At 38.4% G+C, this 18,614-nt stretch overlaps 2 protein-coding genes across 3 annotated transcripts; both read right to left on the bottom strand.

Moving 5' to 3' along the window:
• Positions 1-2,916: 2,916 nt before the first annotated feature.
• Positions 2,917-3,585, bottom strand: LOC121808887. Its single transcript, XM_042209450.1, has one exon. It carries the CDS (start codon positions 3,583-3,585, stop codon positions 2,917-2,919), a length of 669 nt encoding a protein of 222 aa, XP_042065384.1.
• Positions 3,586-7,441: 3,856 nt separating this feature from the next.
• On the bottom strand, positions 7,442-11,457 carry LOC121809905 (proton pump-interactor 1-like). Of its 2 annotated transcripts, none has more exons than XM_042210750.1 (8): positions 11,349-11,457; positions 10,239-10,613; positions 9,780-9,974; positions 9,498-9,677; positions 9,196-9,390; positions 8,680-8,778; positions 7,988-8,491; positions 7,442-7,908 (listed from the first exon to the last, which is right to left on the bottom strand). In XM_042210750.1, exons 2-8 carry the CDS (start codon positions 10,572-10,574, stop codon positions 7,597-7,599), a joined length of 1,821 nt encoding a protein of 606 aa, XP_042066684.1. In that variant the 5' UTR covers positions 10,575-10,613; positions 11,349-11,457; the 3' UTR covers positions 7,442-7,596. The 2 variants fall into 2 exon arrangements, with proteins under 2 accessions (XP_042066684.1, XP_042066685.1); XM_042210751.1 differs by having other exon boundaries at positions 11,227-11,352.
• Positions 11,458-18,614: the final 7,157 nt, after the last annotated feature.

Genomic DNA, 18,614 nt, shown 5'->3' with positions numbered 1-18,614 from the left:
CATTTAAGGTGTACCAGGAGATGTCCAGTCTGACTGGGTTCCATGTGACTTCAAGTAATCAAGAAATTCTCGGCTCAAGTATTCTCCTCCTCGATCTGATCGAAGAGTCTTGATACTTTTCCCAAGTTGTTTCTCAACTTCACACTTAAACTTTTTAAATTTCTCGAATGCCTCAGATTTATGTTTCATAAGATACACATATTCATACCTTGATAAATCATCAGTAAAAGTTATGAAGTACGAATAACCACCTCTTGCTTGAGTTGGAAACGGTCCACACACATCTGTGTGAATCAACTCTAGCAAATCCTTGGCACGCACCCCTTTCCCCAGAAAATGGTTTACTTGTCATTTTTCCTTTGAGACAGAATTCACAAGCTCCATATGATTCTAAATCAAATGAAGTGAGATAGTCTAACTTTCTCAATCTTGTTATTCTTTTCTCATTAATATGACCAAGTCTACAATGCCAAAGATAAGTTGCATTATTCGTATTACATAGCTTAGGTCTTTTGTTTTGCACATTGAGAATATTTCGTTTGTATTCAAGCATATATAATCCAATTTCAAGAGTAGCATTTCCATAAAACAATCCATTAAAAGAAAACGAGCATCTGCTGTTTGCAAAATGGAAGGAAAAACCTTCAATGTCTAACATCGGAATGGAAATAATATTCTTTGAAATAACTGGAACAAAATAACAATTATGTAAATCTAGTCTATGTCCTGAGGGAAGATCTAATCTATAAGTTCCCACGCATTCGGCAGCAACTCTTGCTCCATTTCCAACACACAAATCTAGGGCTGGCAAAATATACCGAATTACCGTACTTACCATACCGAAAAAATACCAAAAATACGCATTTTCGGTATACCGTATTTTTCGGTACGGTATGATACCTTACCGTTAGATTAAGGTACGACAAAGGTATGAATTTTGCATATACCGTGGTATACCGCATCATACCGCAATTATGGTATATACCGCAAAATTACGGTATCGTAATTTTGCGGTATATACCGTTAATAATTATATATATTTAATATATTTATTATTTATAAAATTATAATATTTAATATATTTATTATTTATAAAATTATAATATTTATATTTTCAAAACTAAAGAAAGATTAGTCATTAGAGGTGTAAAGCATTATTCATTAACCCTAATTCTTAATCTCAGATTCTCAATTCTCCATTCACGCCGCAGCAGCACTCCACCACCACCACTCCGCCGCACTACACCGCCACACCACTCCGCCGCACCACTCTGTCCACCGCCGTCCGCGCCCTAATTGGTAAGTATTATACATAATTGATAGTGAATTTAATTTTTATCCCTTTTGGCAATTTTGTCTAATTCAATGGGTTGTTTGTTGGGATTTAGGAATGAATTAATGGGTGTGAAGTGGGTATGTGTTGGTTGTTGCTGCTATAAACTTGTACAAAATTTCTCCTTTTGTACTTGATTTAATGATTCTTCAGTTTTGTAGACAAGGTTTATTGAATGGAAGAGCAAAAAACTTTTTTTTGTAGTTGATTTAATGGCAGTGTGTGCTTTATTTATTGTTTCTTCCATTTTAGTTACGCCTGGAGATATTGAAGAAATTGAAAAGAGTATGTTGCTTTACTCTTTAGTATAAATTATTAGCTTTATATCCTTATAGATGTTAATTATCCTTTTGTGTTTCTTTTGTAGATCAAAATATGGGCCAAGATGCTTCTCAAGTAACACCTCCTACTTGAGCTAATCCTTTGCCTATTACAATTCACAAGCACTTATGGTTTGTCAAGGTATTTCTGCAATTTTAAATCATAACTGAAATCTGATGATTTTGATTAATAACTGAAATTTGAAATCAGCCTTTGTGAGTTGTTACAGTCTGAAATCAACTTGCAATTAGATGGGTGATGATCTTTGTGAGTTGGTCTTGATTTTTCGTTAAATGGATATTAGTTCCAAGGAACTGACCAGGATCTTGTGCTAAAAATGAAGAGATAGGTCTTGAATGAGCTTGAGAAAAGCCAATTTATCTTTCTGATATGAGCTTGAGAAGAGTAGTATGTTATGCTTCATGTTTTCTATCAATGCTTTGGTATTTATCTTTCTGATATGAGCTTTCCATGTTTGTTGTTTAATCTCGAACAGGTGTTGATGATGAATTGATGATTGATGCATAATCGAATGGCATCTTCTTTGAAGCTCAAGCATCACTTTATCTACTCAAACCATGTTATTTAACCTTTTGGAAGTTGTATGAATATTGATGAACTATGTTTTAAATGTATGAACTATGTTTTGATTTTTGAATGACATGAATTATGTTTGATTGTGATGGAATTTTATATTTTGGACATTTTCTAGATAGATAAAATGTTATTTTCAATATTTTATAAATCAAACAAGTATGATTTGCGGTATACCGCGGTATACCGCAACACGGTACGGTATACCGCAATGTCGGTAAGGTAAAGGTTTTCAAATATTGACATACCGAGTATACCGAAAAATTCGGTAAGGTATAGGTATAACATTTTCTCATACCGCAATTTGCGGTACGGTATGCGGTATGACATTTTCGGTGCGTTATCCGTATCGTGCCACCCCTACACAAATCAACTTCCCTAGGTCTTACTTTCCTGCAGTCACTTAGACCCTGCACATTATTACAAATGTGTGAGCCACAAGCTGTATCTAATACCCAAGATTGTGAATTATTCATAGACATATTTATCTTAATGACAAACATACCTGAGCTCCCACTTTCTGCACCTTGTGCCTTGAATTTTGGGCAATCTCTCTTCCAGTGTCCCTTCTCATGACAGAATAGACACTCATCCATTGATAATTTCGACTTCTTCTTGGCCCCTCCACTCTTAGGCTTTAGAACAACATCCTTAGATGCTTTCTTCTTCTATTGCTGCTTATTCTTCCATTTCGAAGACTTTGCAGAAGAGCTCACTATGAGCACAGATTTTACCTTAGCAGCGGAAGACTCATAAGTCTTAAGCATATTGTGCAGCTCTGGCAGCCCAACCTTCGTGTTGTTCATGTTAAAATTCACAATGAAATTGTTAAAACTGCTAGGAAGAGACTGCAAAATTAGATTTGTTGAGCCATTTGCGGGGAGCACCGTTCCAATCGATGCTAACCTCTCAATCAAACCAATCATTTTCAGCACATGCTCAGAAACTTTGCCTCCATCATGAAGCTTGCACTTGAAGAGATCGCGAAGTATCTTATACTCCATAGTTTGAGCTTGTGAAGCATACAAACTCTCCAAGTGCTTAAGCATTTCATATGGAAACATGTGTTCATGTTGTCTTTGCAGTTCCAAACTCATAGATGACAACATGACACACTGAGCATCAGATGCATTATCAATGTGTTTTTTATGAGCTTCAACGTCAAACGTAGCAAACTCAAGAGATTCCTTATTGGGGATGACACTGATTGGTTTGTCTAGGAAATACTCAACCTTGTCATGCCTTAGCACCAAGCGCAAACAACGGAGCCAATCCGTGAAATTTGACCCACTCAACTTGTTTGTTTCCATCAAATATTTGTAAGCCAAGTTTGACATTTTATCTGAACAGAAAATAAACTGAAAGCAAATCAGAAAAGCATATAAAGATCACATTTGTATCACTAATCAAGCAAAGGTTTATTGTATTGATTAGCTCCCACTAATTTTAACATATATTATGTCTCCAAACATAAAATATGAATTTATATCAAATATAAATTTTAGTGGTCCAAGATCCAAGTCTATATTATTGCAGCCTCTGATTTGGCTGATCACTACAATAATATCACAAGATAGGCCTCCAAGCCAATTGCAACAACTATTTTGCAATTCTTGGTTTATTAATCCAATTAATATGCATCCTTAAACTATTTAGGTCGCTTTGGCGTCACTAAACAATTTAAGCAAGTCAACCCCATCACACGATGCCAACCATGTATCAATGAATGAGCCTAGGCCTTGTAGATTTAGAGTAAACACTTTGGCGTAAAACTCATGGTCGAAAAGGCTAGGAACATCAAACAATTATGATGGACGATGCGTTTGTTTCAAAAACAAGACTTATATTTTATGGGAAAAAATGTGATACTAGTTATGTGAATATAATATCCAATATTAAATTTCAAACAATTACTGGGCGTCGCCTACCCAGACATAGTATAACACGGACTATAAATACTGGGCGCCGCCTACCCAGACATAGTATAACACGGACTACGCATACTGGGCACCGCCTACCCAGACAATAAAACAGTCTCTAACTACTATAGTTAAATAAATAAACATAAAAATCAAATAGCATGCTTATCACATATAAAATCAAAATCAAATTTTATTCTCTAGTTAAACGTGGACTCAACAATTTATTATTAATTCTAAATTAATATAAATTATAATTTATTAGTATATTTAATAAATTAATCAATATAATTGGAATTTATATAACCAATTCAAAATTAGTTATATAAGTAGTCTAAACCAATTAATATAATATTGCTCACGAGTAGTTCATAAGTCTATTAATCCAATTAATAATTACTTATTGGGATATATTTCATTAATTCTAAATCCATTCAAGTAACAGCCGAATTAGGCTATTAAATAAAATTAATCCCAAATTATAACTCCAGTGAGCAAAGAAATTGGGCAGGTAAAGTTTTCGGCAACGGTTGATCACCAATGTGATACCCGACTGAGTCCAAGACCCGATAGGGTTTCTTGCCAAAGAAAAACAACCGCCGCCTTCCACCCTTCTTTCCCCTCCCGTTGCCACCACGACTTCTATCACACCTCTGACCGCCGAAATTGTACCACATTTCATTCTTCGGCACCGTTGTCACGTCAATGTCTCCAAGACGTCGGACGCCGAACAGGGTTTATGCGTGATTATTCAAAACATGTTCGAAACATGCTTGGATTGAACTTCAATTGAATCAAATTTGAATTTCCGATTTCACGCTGATGGTCAGTTACTAGTTTCCAAAATCATTCTTTGAAAAGTGATTGAAATTTCATTTCCAATTTCTCGTCGGCGGCTAAGATTGGATTCCAAAACCAATATTTTAAGCATTGTGGATGAAAACAATTTTCAACCTAATTTCTTTTCGAAATCCAATTTCAAAATTCTGATTTCGAAAATCAATCCACGTATGATTAAATTACAAAATAACTATGAATCAAGCCCCGGGCTCTAATACCACTGTTAGTAATTCGTGTATTCATCTAATGAGCGCAGCAGAAATTGCATACAAGAATAACAGATCTAGATTTATAATCATATTGCAAGTTGAGCATGTAAAACACAACGGAACTAAATCTTACTTGTTGTGTTGCTTTCTTCTACGATTGAATCCTGCAAGTTGAATCCACTACTATCGAGGTCCACGTGCAATCCAATCCGATGCAGGAACTATCCCGTACAATTGCTCCGTAGAAGAATGCTAGGAATTCTCTCTACAAAGATTTACATATTTTAGGGTTCCATGATTGTTGAACTAAGAACTAATATAATTGTAGCCCAACTATAATTACTTAATCCATATTAATCTAATTCTTGCACATTTCCTTTCAGTTCCAAGTTCTTACAGGGTGTCACACTATAAATTTATAGTGATTTTAATTTTAATTTTTAATTGCAATTAAATGCTAATATAATGAGACAAAGACTATTCTTTAGCATTATAATCAGCAACGGACAAGAGATGTTACTGTATATTATTATACTCCATTAATTAAGGTGTACTGAACTAGTCTAAGATTCTTGCTTAGGTTTGTATTTAATTGACTACATGATTAAACTAATCAAACAAGAGGTAGGGATTTGTTGAATAATTTATGTTTACTTATTGCGTCACTTTTCAACATCAAACTTTGTCGAGTTGTTTGTTTGTTGTTGAGACTTGAGATTATCGCCACATGAGTACTAATTAAGTCTTGATAAGTAATTGATTACACATAAACAAATATATATATATATATATATATATATATATATATATATATATATATATATATATAATAGAAAAGTGAGAATTTTGTAATAGAGAATGGATATACTACATAGTTATCCTCTATAGTGTTGAATTTTTTAATTATATGACCATATTATATTTGTCATGGCTTAATTATTTAGATAAAAAAAATTTGAGATTACATATTAAATGTGATAACTTATGGTTCTAGTACTCTGTTTTAGTTTATATGTAACGATTCTATTAAAAGTTAACTAAGAACAATATTGACCAAAGTAGTACCTTATTTGCATTAAATTTAAAAATTAAAAGGAGAAAAATATTCTCTTTTTTTTCTTTAATATTTATATATATATATAAATATTTGTTAATTTTTATAATTAGAATGAAATTTTACTCACTAATTTGGTCAAAATGTTGTTAACCGTCAACTTTTGATGAAATCGTTAAATATAGATTCAAACATATTGTTTAGATTGTAAGTTATCACACATAATGTGTAAGACTAAAAAATATTTCGGACTAATATAAAGGTCTAATTTTGAACTTTAGTCACTATTTAAACCCGAATGAACCTTTTTGTACTCCTTTTGCCGCTAATAAGAGTCCTGATTTTTCTTTTCGGTCTATCTATGATTAGGAGTCATGATTCACTTATTACTATAAATAGTCTCATATTCCACTAACTAATTATATTCACATTTTATTAGTAAAAAATTAATATTAAAAATGAGATTCACATTCAACTAGTATTTTTCACCCAGTTTCTTTAACCTTTCTTAAAATTTGTGTAAAATGAACTCTTTATCGAGGATGGAGAGTATTTTTTATGAAAACTTTAAACTTTTTGTATTAACATGAAACAATGATTAAGTATATCTAAATGATAATTACCCATAAATATGTTGTCAACAATAATATCTTATCCCTTCTAAAATGATTAGTATATTTTATAACTCAATTTCCAGACAGCTGAGTTCTGTCGAATCACACTGTCTGCGCACGTCAATTACAAATGAAAGAAAAATGAGAAGAGAATAAACGTGGGTAGAAATGTCGTTGTTTTGATAGTGTAGATGTATGTATTAATTTGTACTACTACACACACACAATTATGAAAAAATTTAAATGTTGTGGTATTTTCCCATGTTTAGCAAGTTTGCGACATTGAATAAACGTGGGTAGAAATGTCGTTGTTTTGATAGTGTAAATGTCGTTGTTTTGATAGTGTAAATGTATGTATTAATTCAAATTTAAATGTGGAAGATTTATACTATTCATAGTATCAATATCAATTTTGTTAAACACAGAGATGAAATTAAGACTATCTATCACTTTCACTTTTTTAAACTCTCAACTTTAAATTAACATAATTTCTTCTCTCTTTTCTACCTTTTCCAATACAAAATTTAAGATCTATACTTCTTTTAAAAAAACAAAAATATAAAAGCAAGTGTGTAATATATCTGTTTTAGACCAACTGTTCTACAAACTCAAGTGTCTCATCACTCTACAAACCATAAGCAAAAAAACATGGACTCAAAAACTGGGGAGTGTTTCTCAATTCTCATTGTCTTCTCTATCATATATTGCTGCCTCAATTCAGATAGAGATAGCTATAGCCAACCACCGCAAGCAAAATCACCACCACCGCAGCCGCGGCGCCCCACATCCAGTAGTTCGTCGCCTTCTTGCGTTTCAGTATCGCCTTGGGCAGCGAATCCCCGCCCCTGGCGCGCCCCCTCTGCCTCACCGAGTGTTCCTTCCGCTCCTTGCTCTTCTGAGCCACTGCCACCTCGACCTTTTCCTCCGCCTCAGCATCCTCCGCAGCAGCCTCGCCGCCTTCCTCAGACTCCGCTGCAGCAGCCCCACCGCCACCGATCTTCTTCCTCGCCCTCTTCTCGCGCTCCTGCATAGACAGTGTCGAAAGACTATAAGTATAAAGGGATATGGCATGAAACGAGAAGAGATAAAGATCGAGAACATTCTTTGAGTTTCTTCTCGGCTTCCTTCTGAGCTTTTATCGCTGCTTTGGTGGCCGCCTTCTCTGCCAGCTTCTTCTTCCTCTCTTCCGCCTGATTGCGCTTGGCGATCTCTTCCGCTCTCTTAAGCTCCTTCAGCTTCTTCTCGTCAACAGCAACTTGACGGGAATCCTTCTGTGGCTTTTCCACAGGAGGGGCCTCTTGTTCGGTTTTCTCCAAGGCGGATTCGGCCTTGGTTTCTTCTTTATGGTTTTTACCGCTCTTGGCTTTCCCAGCTACTTTCTTCTCGAGGGGAGCAGCTTCCACCCTGGAGGCTTCCTTGACTTTTGTCTGGACAACCTCAGCCTCCGACGGAACTGGTCTCTCAACCACAACTAGTGGTTTCTCGTCAAAGTTCCTCAAGCGGCCGTCCTTGCTCAACTGCCTTGAATCGAGTGATTGCAAGATTCTACTTTCGTAGTCGGTCCGGAAAGCCTTGTTACCATTCCAGAGGGTCATGAAATTCTCAACCTAGCAGGGAAAAAGTTCGCGTAAGAAAATTGATCGTTCCAAATGTAGTTTTTCCGAGATGAAGGTAAGATTTCAAGTACAACAAAAAACTGAACTCATCAAAACTTCCTCAACTATCTACCAAAACTTTTATATCAAAATGCAACATAAGTGATTTGTTACTTAAGCCCGAAGAGTATTTATCATACCTCTGTATTTGAAAGCTCCTTCACAGCATCGATATCCTTTTTTGATGCAAGTACTTTAGCCTTTGCCAAGAGGTTACGGTTATTGTAGAAGGGGGAATTCTGCAAGTCAAACAGCAACTCCATGATCAAATTCAAAATGTAAATTCATGCACGAGTCAAGACTAGGAGAATCCTTGAAGACTCATAATAGGTTGACTATAAACCGATATCTAAAATAATCCCTTAATACACAGACACAAACACAAAGAAAACAAGATTCAAGAATTGAGTAAAGTATGTAACTATAGCATATTGAGGAAGTATAACTTGGAAAAAAAGAGAATGTTTAATCTCTAGATGAGAAGTACTCCCACACTGATCACTTCATGAAATATAATCTAGATATTCGAATCAGCTAGATAACTGAAAAATTCACAAGCATGCCAGAATCAGTAGTACAAGATAGATGGTAAAATAAAACAAGTAGATCGAACCAAAGTTATGAGGATTGTCAAAATAATGCATACAGAAACATACCCCTTCGTCTCGTTTTTTCCTCATTTCAGTAATGCTCTGAAAAATCTTATCCCTCTTTTCGGTGACTGCAGTAAGTTCCTCTTCTAAGGCATTTATGTCTTTCTCAAGATCCAACTTTTCTTCATCTAGTTGTTTGATCTTGGCAAAGACCACCTGTTTCTCCTTCCTAACTCCATCGAGATCCACTCCTATCGACTAAAATTGTACAGTTGTAAGAAAATGATCAGATAATTCAAGGGAATGCTGATCTGTAGATCACTGAAAATTATAAAAAATAAAAATCATGACTTGGTTCTTCTTACTTTGACCTGGTCTTGGATATCTTCCTTTTGCCCCAACGAATCCTGAATCCTTGCCCTCTCAGAAGCATAAGCAATAACCTTCTCCCTTGTTCCCTCGAGTAGTTTAATTTCTCTGAGAATCTGCTTCTCTTCACTGAGAGGAATACTTTCGTGCTGAATACGGTATTGCAAGCTTTTTATCTGAGTAAGGTAAGGTCAGTGATGAAGAAGATATTAGATTCCAATAGTCGCATTTAGACAAACAAAAAATTCTGGATAAAATATATTTCCATGAAGACTTACAACATCATTGAGTTCCGCCTCGGATGAACATACACCCGCACCCCTATTATCTCTAGAACCAGACGAACCTCTCAACTTGCCCAGAGCGTGCTGAAGAGGTTCCATTTCTTTTCTCTTTTCATCCAATACAGACCTAAACTGTTTGTTCTCAACACTTAAAGAATGTATTTGAGTTCTGACCTCCGCCCTTTCGGCCTGCAAAACACGTTCAATCAAAATAGCACCGCTGTCATTATCTAAACAATTGGGAACCTACATCAATGCAGATACATGGATTGCATCCCAGAGAGAGCAGATAGCCAGGATAAAAACGATGCCAATTATAAGCATTATAGTTAGCAATTCGACTTTAGGACTTCACGTTGTAATCTAAATACATAGCAGCCTACTCAAATCATATTCCATTTTGCATTATACACGGAACCATTCACGCACAAAACACATAGTGTGAGGCTTTACCCTTTTGGTCTTCAGTTTCTCAAAAATCTGTGAGCGCGCCTGGTTCTTTTTCTGCAGATCTTTATCAGCCATATCAAGTTTGGCCTTCAGATTCTGGTCTTCAAATGCTCGGTATCTAACAATGTAAAAGGAGTGAATCTGTGTGGGCTCAGGCCACTCATCGACCACATCCTTGGGGAAATTGGACTCGGCAACTTTATTCATTTCCACACCTTTTGCCGGCTCCTCAGCACCATGAGAGCCAAACTTTATGTCAACCTTTCCAACTTCAGCCGAGACATCGGTCTCACTCAGAGCATCCAAGGCTAATTTCGAGTCTACAACCTCCATACCCATGATACGCACCGTCCAAAGGTAGAAAACAGATCTCGATTCCTGAAGCAGAAGACAAGAAGCTTAAGCAAATTTTTCCTAATAAATCCTGTACACCACCAATTAGGAATTCAGCATATGAAACATAGATCAGCAAACATCGAGTATTCGCAGTCACAAGTGTGTTGTTCAGAATTGCTTCTGATTGGAAAACGACAACAGATTTAAAGAATTGAGTTTTTTCAAGGGTCAATTTTTCAGACTTAAACTGCAAATTTCTTCCTGCACAAATGTCTGATGAGAAATAGAAATAAAAAAATTCCTATTTTTAGTTAATACTTCAAATCGGAAAGCAAACAGCATTAAGCCACAACCTCACTCGAGCTCGTCAACGCAGCACCAAAAAGATGCAATTTTTACTCAACAAACACATCCGCACAACAGATCAGGGAACCAAAATTCAATCTTCAGTAACAATTAACCATCCCCACATAAGCAATCATTGAAATCACGCAGTAAATTGAAGTTGAAAGTCCCAATTGATTTAGAAAACGAAAACCGAAAAACCTAAGTATATTGACTCTAAATGAAATCGATATAAAACAATAGCAGAAGGCAAAATAAACAAAAAAGCTACAAACTTTTTCATGATCAAATAACAAAAACCCCAATTCACCTCAAAACGGATCGAGATCGGTGGATCAGAATGCAATAAAAACGTGGATAAAAAAGGATTGAAGGCTGATTAGAGAGGTGGGGAGATTGAAGTGGAGTGTGGAATTGAGAAAACTAACATACCTGGAAATGGCACAGAAACTGGGCGGAGAATTCGAATGGGGCGGTGTGGAGAAAAGGACTCTCCACAGATCTTTTATGCTGGAGAGTTTTGTGTGTGTGTGTGTGTGTGTGTGTGAGAGAGAGAGTGAGAGAGAGAGAAAATCTTGATTTTAGAGCATCCATAATGGCGCAGGTCCCGGCGGACGTACGGCGTACCGAAGTTCTGTGCGGGACGTCCGCCATTGCGCAGCGATGACGCGGATACGGACGTCCGCTGCGAACAGCGGAGTTCCGCGGCGTTCTCGGGACGTCCGCCATTATGTTGACTCCACGGACGTCCGCGCGGACGTCCTGATTATTTTAATTTTTTTTTTCAAAAATTCTATAAATACGGCTCGTTGAATTTCATTTCATTCGCACCACTTGTATTAACGAGTATCTCTCTCTACGTTTCTTTTATATATCCAGACTGGCTGGTAGTGGTAGTGGTAGTGGCTTTGGTGCGGGCGGTAGCGGTGCAGGTGGTAGTGGTGGGGGGTATGATGACATAATGAGGCGAATTCATGCACGTGTGCGGGAGGCAGCGGAGAGGGAGATACAGGCGGCCTTGGCGCCGGCGGTACCTCGACCCATCCATCGTCGATCTATAGTACCCCGGGACCACATCGCTGCACACCGTCGGTTGTCCGATGATTACTTCGCTCCGGAGGCACGATTTGGGGGGAACATGTTTCGGCAACATTTTAGGATGTATCATCCGCTCTTTCTGCGTATCGTGGGGGCTTTAAAGCGTCGATACGGGTATTTCAGGGTGCGGGAGGATGCGGCTGGTAAGCCCGGCCACACTCCGATTCAGAAGTGCACTGCCGCAATCAGGCAGCTGGCATACAGAGGCGCGACTGACATGTTCGATGAGTACCTCCACATCGGTGAGACGACTGCCCGCGATTGCCTAAAGTATTTTTGTCATGGCGTTAGGGAGATATTCGGGGATAGGTATCTTCGGAAGCCTACCCCTGAAGTTTTTCAGGCTCTGCTGGATATGTACGGGACTCAGCACGGGTTTCCGGGGATGCTAGGCAGCATAGATTGTATACATTGGGAGTGGAAGAACTGCCCCGCTGCCTGGAAAGGGGTGTACACTACGGGTTTCAAGGGCAAGAATCCCACGATGATCCTTGAAGCGGTAGCTGACTACCGGCTGTGAATTTGGCATGCCTATTTTTGAGTAGCCGGGTCAACAGCAACATCAACGTCCTCTAGTCGTCGCCCCTTTTCAACGACCAGTGCATGGGCGTCGGTCCGACAGTCAATTTCGTCGCCAACGACAACCAGCACAACATGGGCTATTATTTGGCTGATGGGATATACCATATGTGGCCCGTCTTTGTGAAGACGATCAGATGCCCAACAGAATAAAAGAATGTATATTTTGCAGGTCGTCAGGAGGCAGCGCGCAAGGATGTGTAGCGGGCATTTGGGGTGCTCCAGGCTCGATGGGCGGCAGTGAAGGGTCCATCGCGGCTATGGTATGTTGACAGCATCGCCGATATGATGTACGCGTGTATTATCATGCATAACATGATTGTCGAAGATGAAGGTCCGGCACTGACGGATTGGGCCAATGATGATGCTGATGCTGATGCTGCGGGTCCAAGCCACGGCGTGGCCACCGGCAATGTACGTATGAGGATACCACATGACGAGGTCGAGCGAGTCCGTACATTTGCCGACATGCGCAAAAAATAAGCTCATATTCGACTATAGAACGATATAATTGAAGAAGTATGGCAGCGGAGGGGTCGTCGTTGATAGAATTTGAGTTTATTGAAGTGTACTTTTTTTAGTTTTTTTTGTTGAAATGTACTTTTCTTTTTTTTATTTAATGAAATTTTAATTCCGTAATCGTGGCGAAATTTTAATTCCGTAAATTGTTTAATTTGGTGAATTTGTGAATTTTTATTATTGTGGGAAGTCCTTGGGGATGTTCGCCACTGTGCAGTGCGAAGTCCTTATGACGTGGCAGGAGGTGTTTTTGGGATGTCCACGAGATGTCCGCCGGGACATCCGCACCACTGTGGATTCTCTTAGAGGCTAAATTGGATATTTATTTTTGACACTACTAAATTTAAATTTTAATGGAATTTTCCAGTTAATGTGTTTTCCTGTTTTATCGCAAGTATAATTCAAAAGAGGAGATGTTCATAAATGGAAAAATTAAGAATTGCCGTTCTTGTAAGATTTATCTGAATACTATTATTAAATTTTGATACTTTTAGTCATACTAAATGTTTGGATTAAAGTGTGATCTCATTGTTCATATCCAAAGATCAAGGTCTTTTTAATTAAAGGAATACTAAATGTTTGGATTAAAGTGTGATCTCATTGTTCACATCCAAAGATCAAGGTCTTTTTAATTAAAGGAGGTTGGCACATAACATCAAGAATTCTTTAAAAAATTATATATAGTTGAAAATTTTTCTACCGACTACATAATTCAACTACATTAAAATGAAATAGATAAACATATCTAGCTTCTAAGGACATTGTAATCACATCACTATAATTTTTTAGTGGTAATCATATATTATGTGATGTAATAATAAATGAAACGTAGTCAGATTTTATTGCTGGTAGAAAAATTCAACAACTATTTAAGTTTAAAGTTTGTGAAAAAAAAATGCTTCGAGAGTTTCTCTTTAATTAAATATTACTATAGGAGTAATTATAATTTTTATATGCTATGAACAACTTTTATGCACATAGCATTCAAATTTACATTATTTTTCTCAATAAATTATAAGCATGTGTTGGATTTGTGAAATGGTATAACTTTAAAAATGTTTCCTTTTGCTAAACAACAAAGTGAGTGCTTCATTTTGAAAAGACGTAAATATCCACGTATATGATCTGGATTGTGTTTCAGAAATAAGTTATATAGCATGGTGACACCTAAAATAATGCGTGTCTCATCTATCATGGCTTGTAAAGTTGTAGATAACAAAGAATGCTCTCTCATCATTTTATCTATTGCACTAAGATTTTGTGAATATACACTGAAAAAAGCACTAAGATTTGTGGAAGATGAGTTTATGGCCTCAACCTCAAATATAGAGTATGACTGTTTTTCTAATGATACATTTCTAAAAAAAAGTTAAATGATTTGAGTACAGGGTTCATGGCCTCAACCTCAAATATATAGGCTACAAAGCTAAGTTTCACAAATATAGCATGTGCACGTTTTTCTTTTTGGGATGCTTTATTCAAAATGATACTTATGTTTCTAAAAAAATGAAATATTGTTATCTCTATTTTATTCTCTTTTTTACGTCATTCTTCTCCACTTAATACCCAGAATAATATTATTCCATAAATTTGAAAGAAAAGAAATACTTCACTTTATTTAGGAAGGAGGAAGTAGTTTGCATTGCACGAAGGCCATTATTATAGTCATAGGCCTAAGATACTTGAAGTGTTTATTTGAGTAATTAAATATAAATAAAATAATGTTAAAATATAAGAAAAAGTTAAATAGAAGGAAGTATATAATTTTTGCATAGTGAAAAATGTAATACGACTCAATTAATTCAAATCACTCATTGGACGGCAGGTAACATTCATTTTTTTTCTTTTCGGTGGAAGTAGTAGTCAAAATGATAGGCATTTGTATTTCTACGTCACTTTCAAGTTAATTGTATAAAAAATGATCACTTGAACACGTTGTATTTCTAGGAGGAGAGAGTTGGGATCTTAGATCTAGATTTGACTTTAAGATAGTGATTTTGCACGTCTCCGAACATATTTCATTACTATTATCACTTAAAGATAAACCAAACATATAGTAATATACTACGTATAATTAAATAAAAAATTTATATATTTATACAAACTCAAAAGTCAAAATTATGATTTGGACTTTTAGATTTCAATATTTGATGTCAACGGATGATAAATAAAATCAACAGAAAATGTGAACATGACGTCAAAACGGTCATAATCATAGTTTCGAGTTTGTAGAAAATATGCAGTTTGCAGATTGTTAGGATCCCATTATATGTAAAATGCCCCCTTAGTATAGAAATAGAAACCAAATTATAGTCATTGAATCTAGTTTTGTTTGGATGAAATGAGATGGTTTTGAATGGTTTTGAAAATTATTTATGTCATTCATCAGGAGTCAGGACCAATATACCTTCTTCATGCGGATAAAAGGAGTATAACACTGCATATGTTACCTTCTTCACTTCGAACACCAAGTGCTTAGGTTCGAATGCTGATCCGTCAAAAATCAAGGCATTCATGTCTCTCCACATTAGGCTGACCATTGCGATGAGGGCTAGCCTTCTAGCCTTGCGGATGATTGCCGCGCCACTTCTTTCCTTGATCATCCACTTGATGGCGCTCGGTATGGTGGTGATGTTCCTCCGTATTCTCAGTCAAGATTTGATCTCCTTCCAAACTGCCCAAGTCTTGTGGCATTTAAAGAAAGGGCGGTCCACGGACTCCGTGTGCGCCATGCACAAGGGGCAGCGTTGATCGATGTTCATGTAGCCCAGTCTGTCCCTCGTTGGAAGTCGTCCTTTGAGAGCTTGCCAAGTAGTGAAGGAGTACTTTGGTGGGACAAACTCCTTCCACACAAATCTGTGCCACAGTCGCCGTTCTCCTTTTGGCCGGAACCACTCGTATGCCTCGACCGCTCCCTTGCTCCCGTACCATTGTCCCAGCATCTTCTCCACTTCTCTTCTCGGCCGGTCGACAAGCAATTCGTCTCGGATTTCAAGTAGCCTCTTGAAAAGTGGTAAGTCCCGCAATCTAGCCGTCCATTCCCACAGGTTCCTGTTCTTGAGAAACTCACTATGGATCCATTTGATCCACAGGGAGTCCTTCTTCACGTGAATGTTCCATAAGTTCCGCGCAAGTAGAGCCTTGTTCCACGCCCCGAGGTCCCGAAAGCCGAGTCCCCCTTCATCCTTCGGTAGGCAGAGATCCTTCCAAGCCACCGGAGGGTATTTCGTACCCCAAAGGAACTCACGGCAAATAGAAATGATCCTGTCCCTCACGTTTTCCGGCAGGGGAAAGACTTGTAGCCAGTAGCACTCGACTCCCTGCACAACCGAGCGCACAAGTTCAGTTTTACCGGCATACGAAAGATTCTTACCTGTCCATTTTGTAGGTGAGGGATGCAATCTTCTCGATCAACGGCGTGTAGTGCATAATGTTGAGCTTGCTCGATGCGAGGGGCACTACTAGGTACTTCACCGGCAGGGAACCCAACGGGAAGTCGAAAATGCTCTTGATCTCCTCTGGGTCCCGGGTTGGTAGCTTGCCACCTGAAAAAAGGTTAGATTTATCTTTGTTGATCTCCAAGCCCGAGCAGCCCGAGCAGCCTGAGAATTCCTCCATAGCATTCGCCAAGATCTCTATGGACATCTAGTCGCCCCTGCTGAAAAGCATAAGGTCATCTGCGAAGGCTAAGTGAGTAATCTTTTGTCTCGCACATTTTGCATGGAAATTAAAGTTGGAGTTCGTCGTTCGGGCTGCAAGAAAACGAGATAAGTATTCCATGCAAAAAATAAAAAGAGTAGGAGACATAGGATCTCCCTGTCGAAGACCCCTTTTGCCGGGGAAGAATCTATGCGGGCTCCCGTTGATCGCGATCGAGAACCTAGGTGTCGTGACACACTGCATCACCCAATAGACGAACTTCGGGTGGAAGTTCAGCCATGTAGGATGGATCTGAGGAAGTCCCAATCCACAGTGTCATACGCCTTTTGGAGATCGATCTTGACCGTACACTTAAGAGCATTCTTCTTGTCCGCATATCCTCGCATAAGCTCTTGCGCGAGATGGATGTTGTCCATGATATGCCTCCCCGGGATGAATGTCGACTGTGCCATGTTCACAAGCTTGTTCAGTAACAGTGTCATCCTCCTCAAAAGGATCTTCGTGATGATCTTGTAGAAGACGTTGCAGCAGGAGATAAGCCTATAGTCGCCCACTGTCGGTTGATTGAAGTCTTCGGAATCAGGGAAATCACCGCTGTGTTGAAGTTCTTCAACAACTGGCCTGTTTCAAAGAACTCCTTAACTGCATCAACCACGTCTTTGCCAACTCTCTCCCATTGTTTCTTGAAGAATGCCGAGCAGTAGCCATCGGGGCCCGGTGCCTTGTCGTTCCCGATGTCAAATAAGGCTTCTTTGATCTCCTCGACCGTGATGGCTCGTACCAAGTCCCTGCTGTCCTTCTCACTCACAAGAGGGCCTTGTCTAATGACGTCCCCCTTGATGGGTTCCGGCTCCTTCTTGGTTCCCAGGAGTGTAGAGTAGAATTCCACAAACTCACTAATGATTTCTTCTTTATCCCTCATGATGGTGCTGTCTCTCCTGTAGAGGAATGCGATATAATTGCGTGAGTTGTTCCTATTAACAAGAGAATGGAAGAATGAAGTACTGCGATCACTAAGGAGTAAATGTTTGAATTTAGTTTTTTCCTTATAATACTCCCTTTCAGAATTCTCAAGGTAGGCAGTCTTCTTCTTCTGATTGGTGATCTAGACCTGAAGGGCTCGGTCTGTAGTGTCCCTGTCCGCCAGTTTTTGTAGCGCCTCAAGCTTTTCCCTGGCCTCCTTGGCCCTCTTTGATAGTTCACTGAACTCCTTGAAGTTGAACTCCTTGAGGTGCTTCTTAAATTCTTTTCCACGTACGGCGAGCACAAATTGTGCCTTCCCTTGGACATTGGTAGCCCAATTTTCTTCCACGAGCTTATTGAATCCTGCATGCTTGAGCCAAAAATTAAAGAATTTAAATGGATTTGGGTACGATACGATGTTACCAAAGAGGGTGGTGACGGCCGGTGAGTGGTCCGTGTACGCTCCCGATGGTAGAAACTCCGTACTAGCCAAGTATCCTTTGGTGAACCAAGCGTCATTGATCATGGCCCTATCAATCTTGTTTGATATAGCATGGTTTGTCCAAATGTACTTGCATCACGTAGACATGACATCTTCCAAACCAAGCAAGCACATTGTTAAAGTCACCGCTAACAAGTGTCGGCTCGTCCTGCATCACATTCTCAATTAACGAGTCCCATAGTGGGCGTCTATCCGGAATAGTATGCAAACCATAAACAAAAACAAATTAAAACACATTATTGGAAGTCAAGCACCTGATTTTGGCGTAGATGGCTTGTTTTTCCACTCTGATCGACTCGAGTTCCACTTTGCTTGGATTCCAGATTAGAAGCATTCGACTGTTTTCAATCAACTCAAAGTTGTCCACGGCTTTCCAA

Source organism: Salvia splendens, chromosome 6 (assembly GCF_004379255.2).
Source record: "Salvia splendens isolate huo1 chromosome 6, SspV2, whole genome shotgun sequence".
Classification (NCBI taxonomy): Eukaryota; Viridiplantae; Streptophyta; class Magnoliopsida; order Lamiales; family Lamiaceae; genus Salvia; species Salvia splendens.
The sequence above is the reverse complement of the archived record's forward strand: the minus strand, read 5'-3'. Positions and strand labels throughout refer to the sequence as shown.

What these genes read in the sequence shown, in the direction of transcription:
- LOC121809905 (XM_042210750.1), bottom strand. Translation starts at nt 10,574, where the DNA reads ATGGGTATGGAGGTTGTAGACTCGAAATTAGCCTTGGATGCTCTGAGT. An exon ending in ATATCCAAGACCAGGTCAAA is followed by an intron (nt 9,391 to 9,497) that starts GTAAGAAGAACC and finishes GTACAATTTTAG; the next exon opens with TCGATAGGAGTGGATCTCGA. An exon ending in GGAAAAAACGAGACGAAGGG is followed by an intron (nt 8,779 to 9,195) that starts GTATGTTTCTGT and finishes TTTGACTTGCAG; the next exon opens with AATTCCCCCTTCTACAATAA.
- LOC121808887 (XM_042209450.1), bottom strand. Translation starts at nt 3,585, where the DNA reads ATGTCAAACTTGGCTTACAAATATTTGATGGAAACAAACAAGTTGAGT.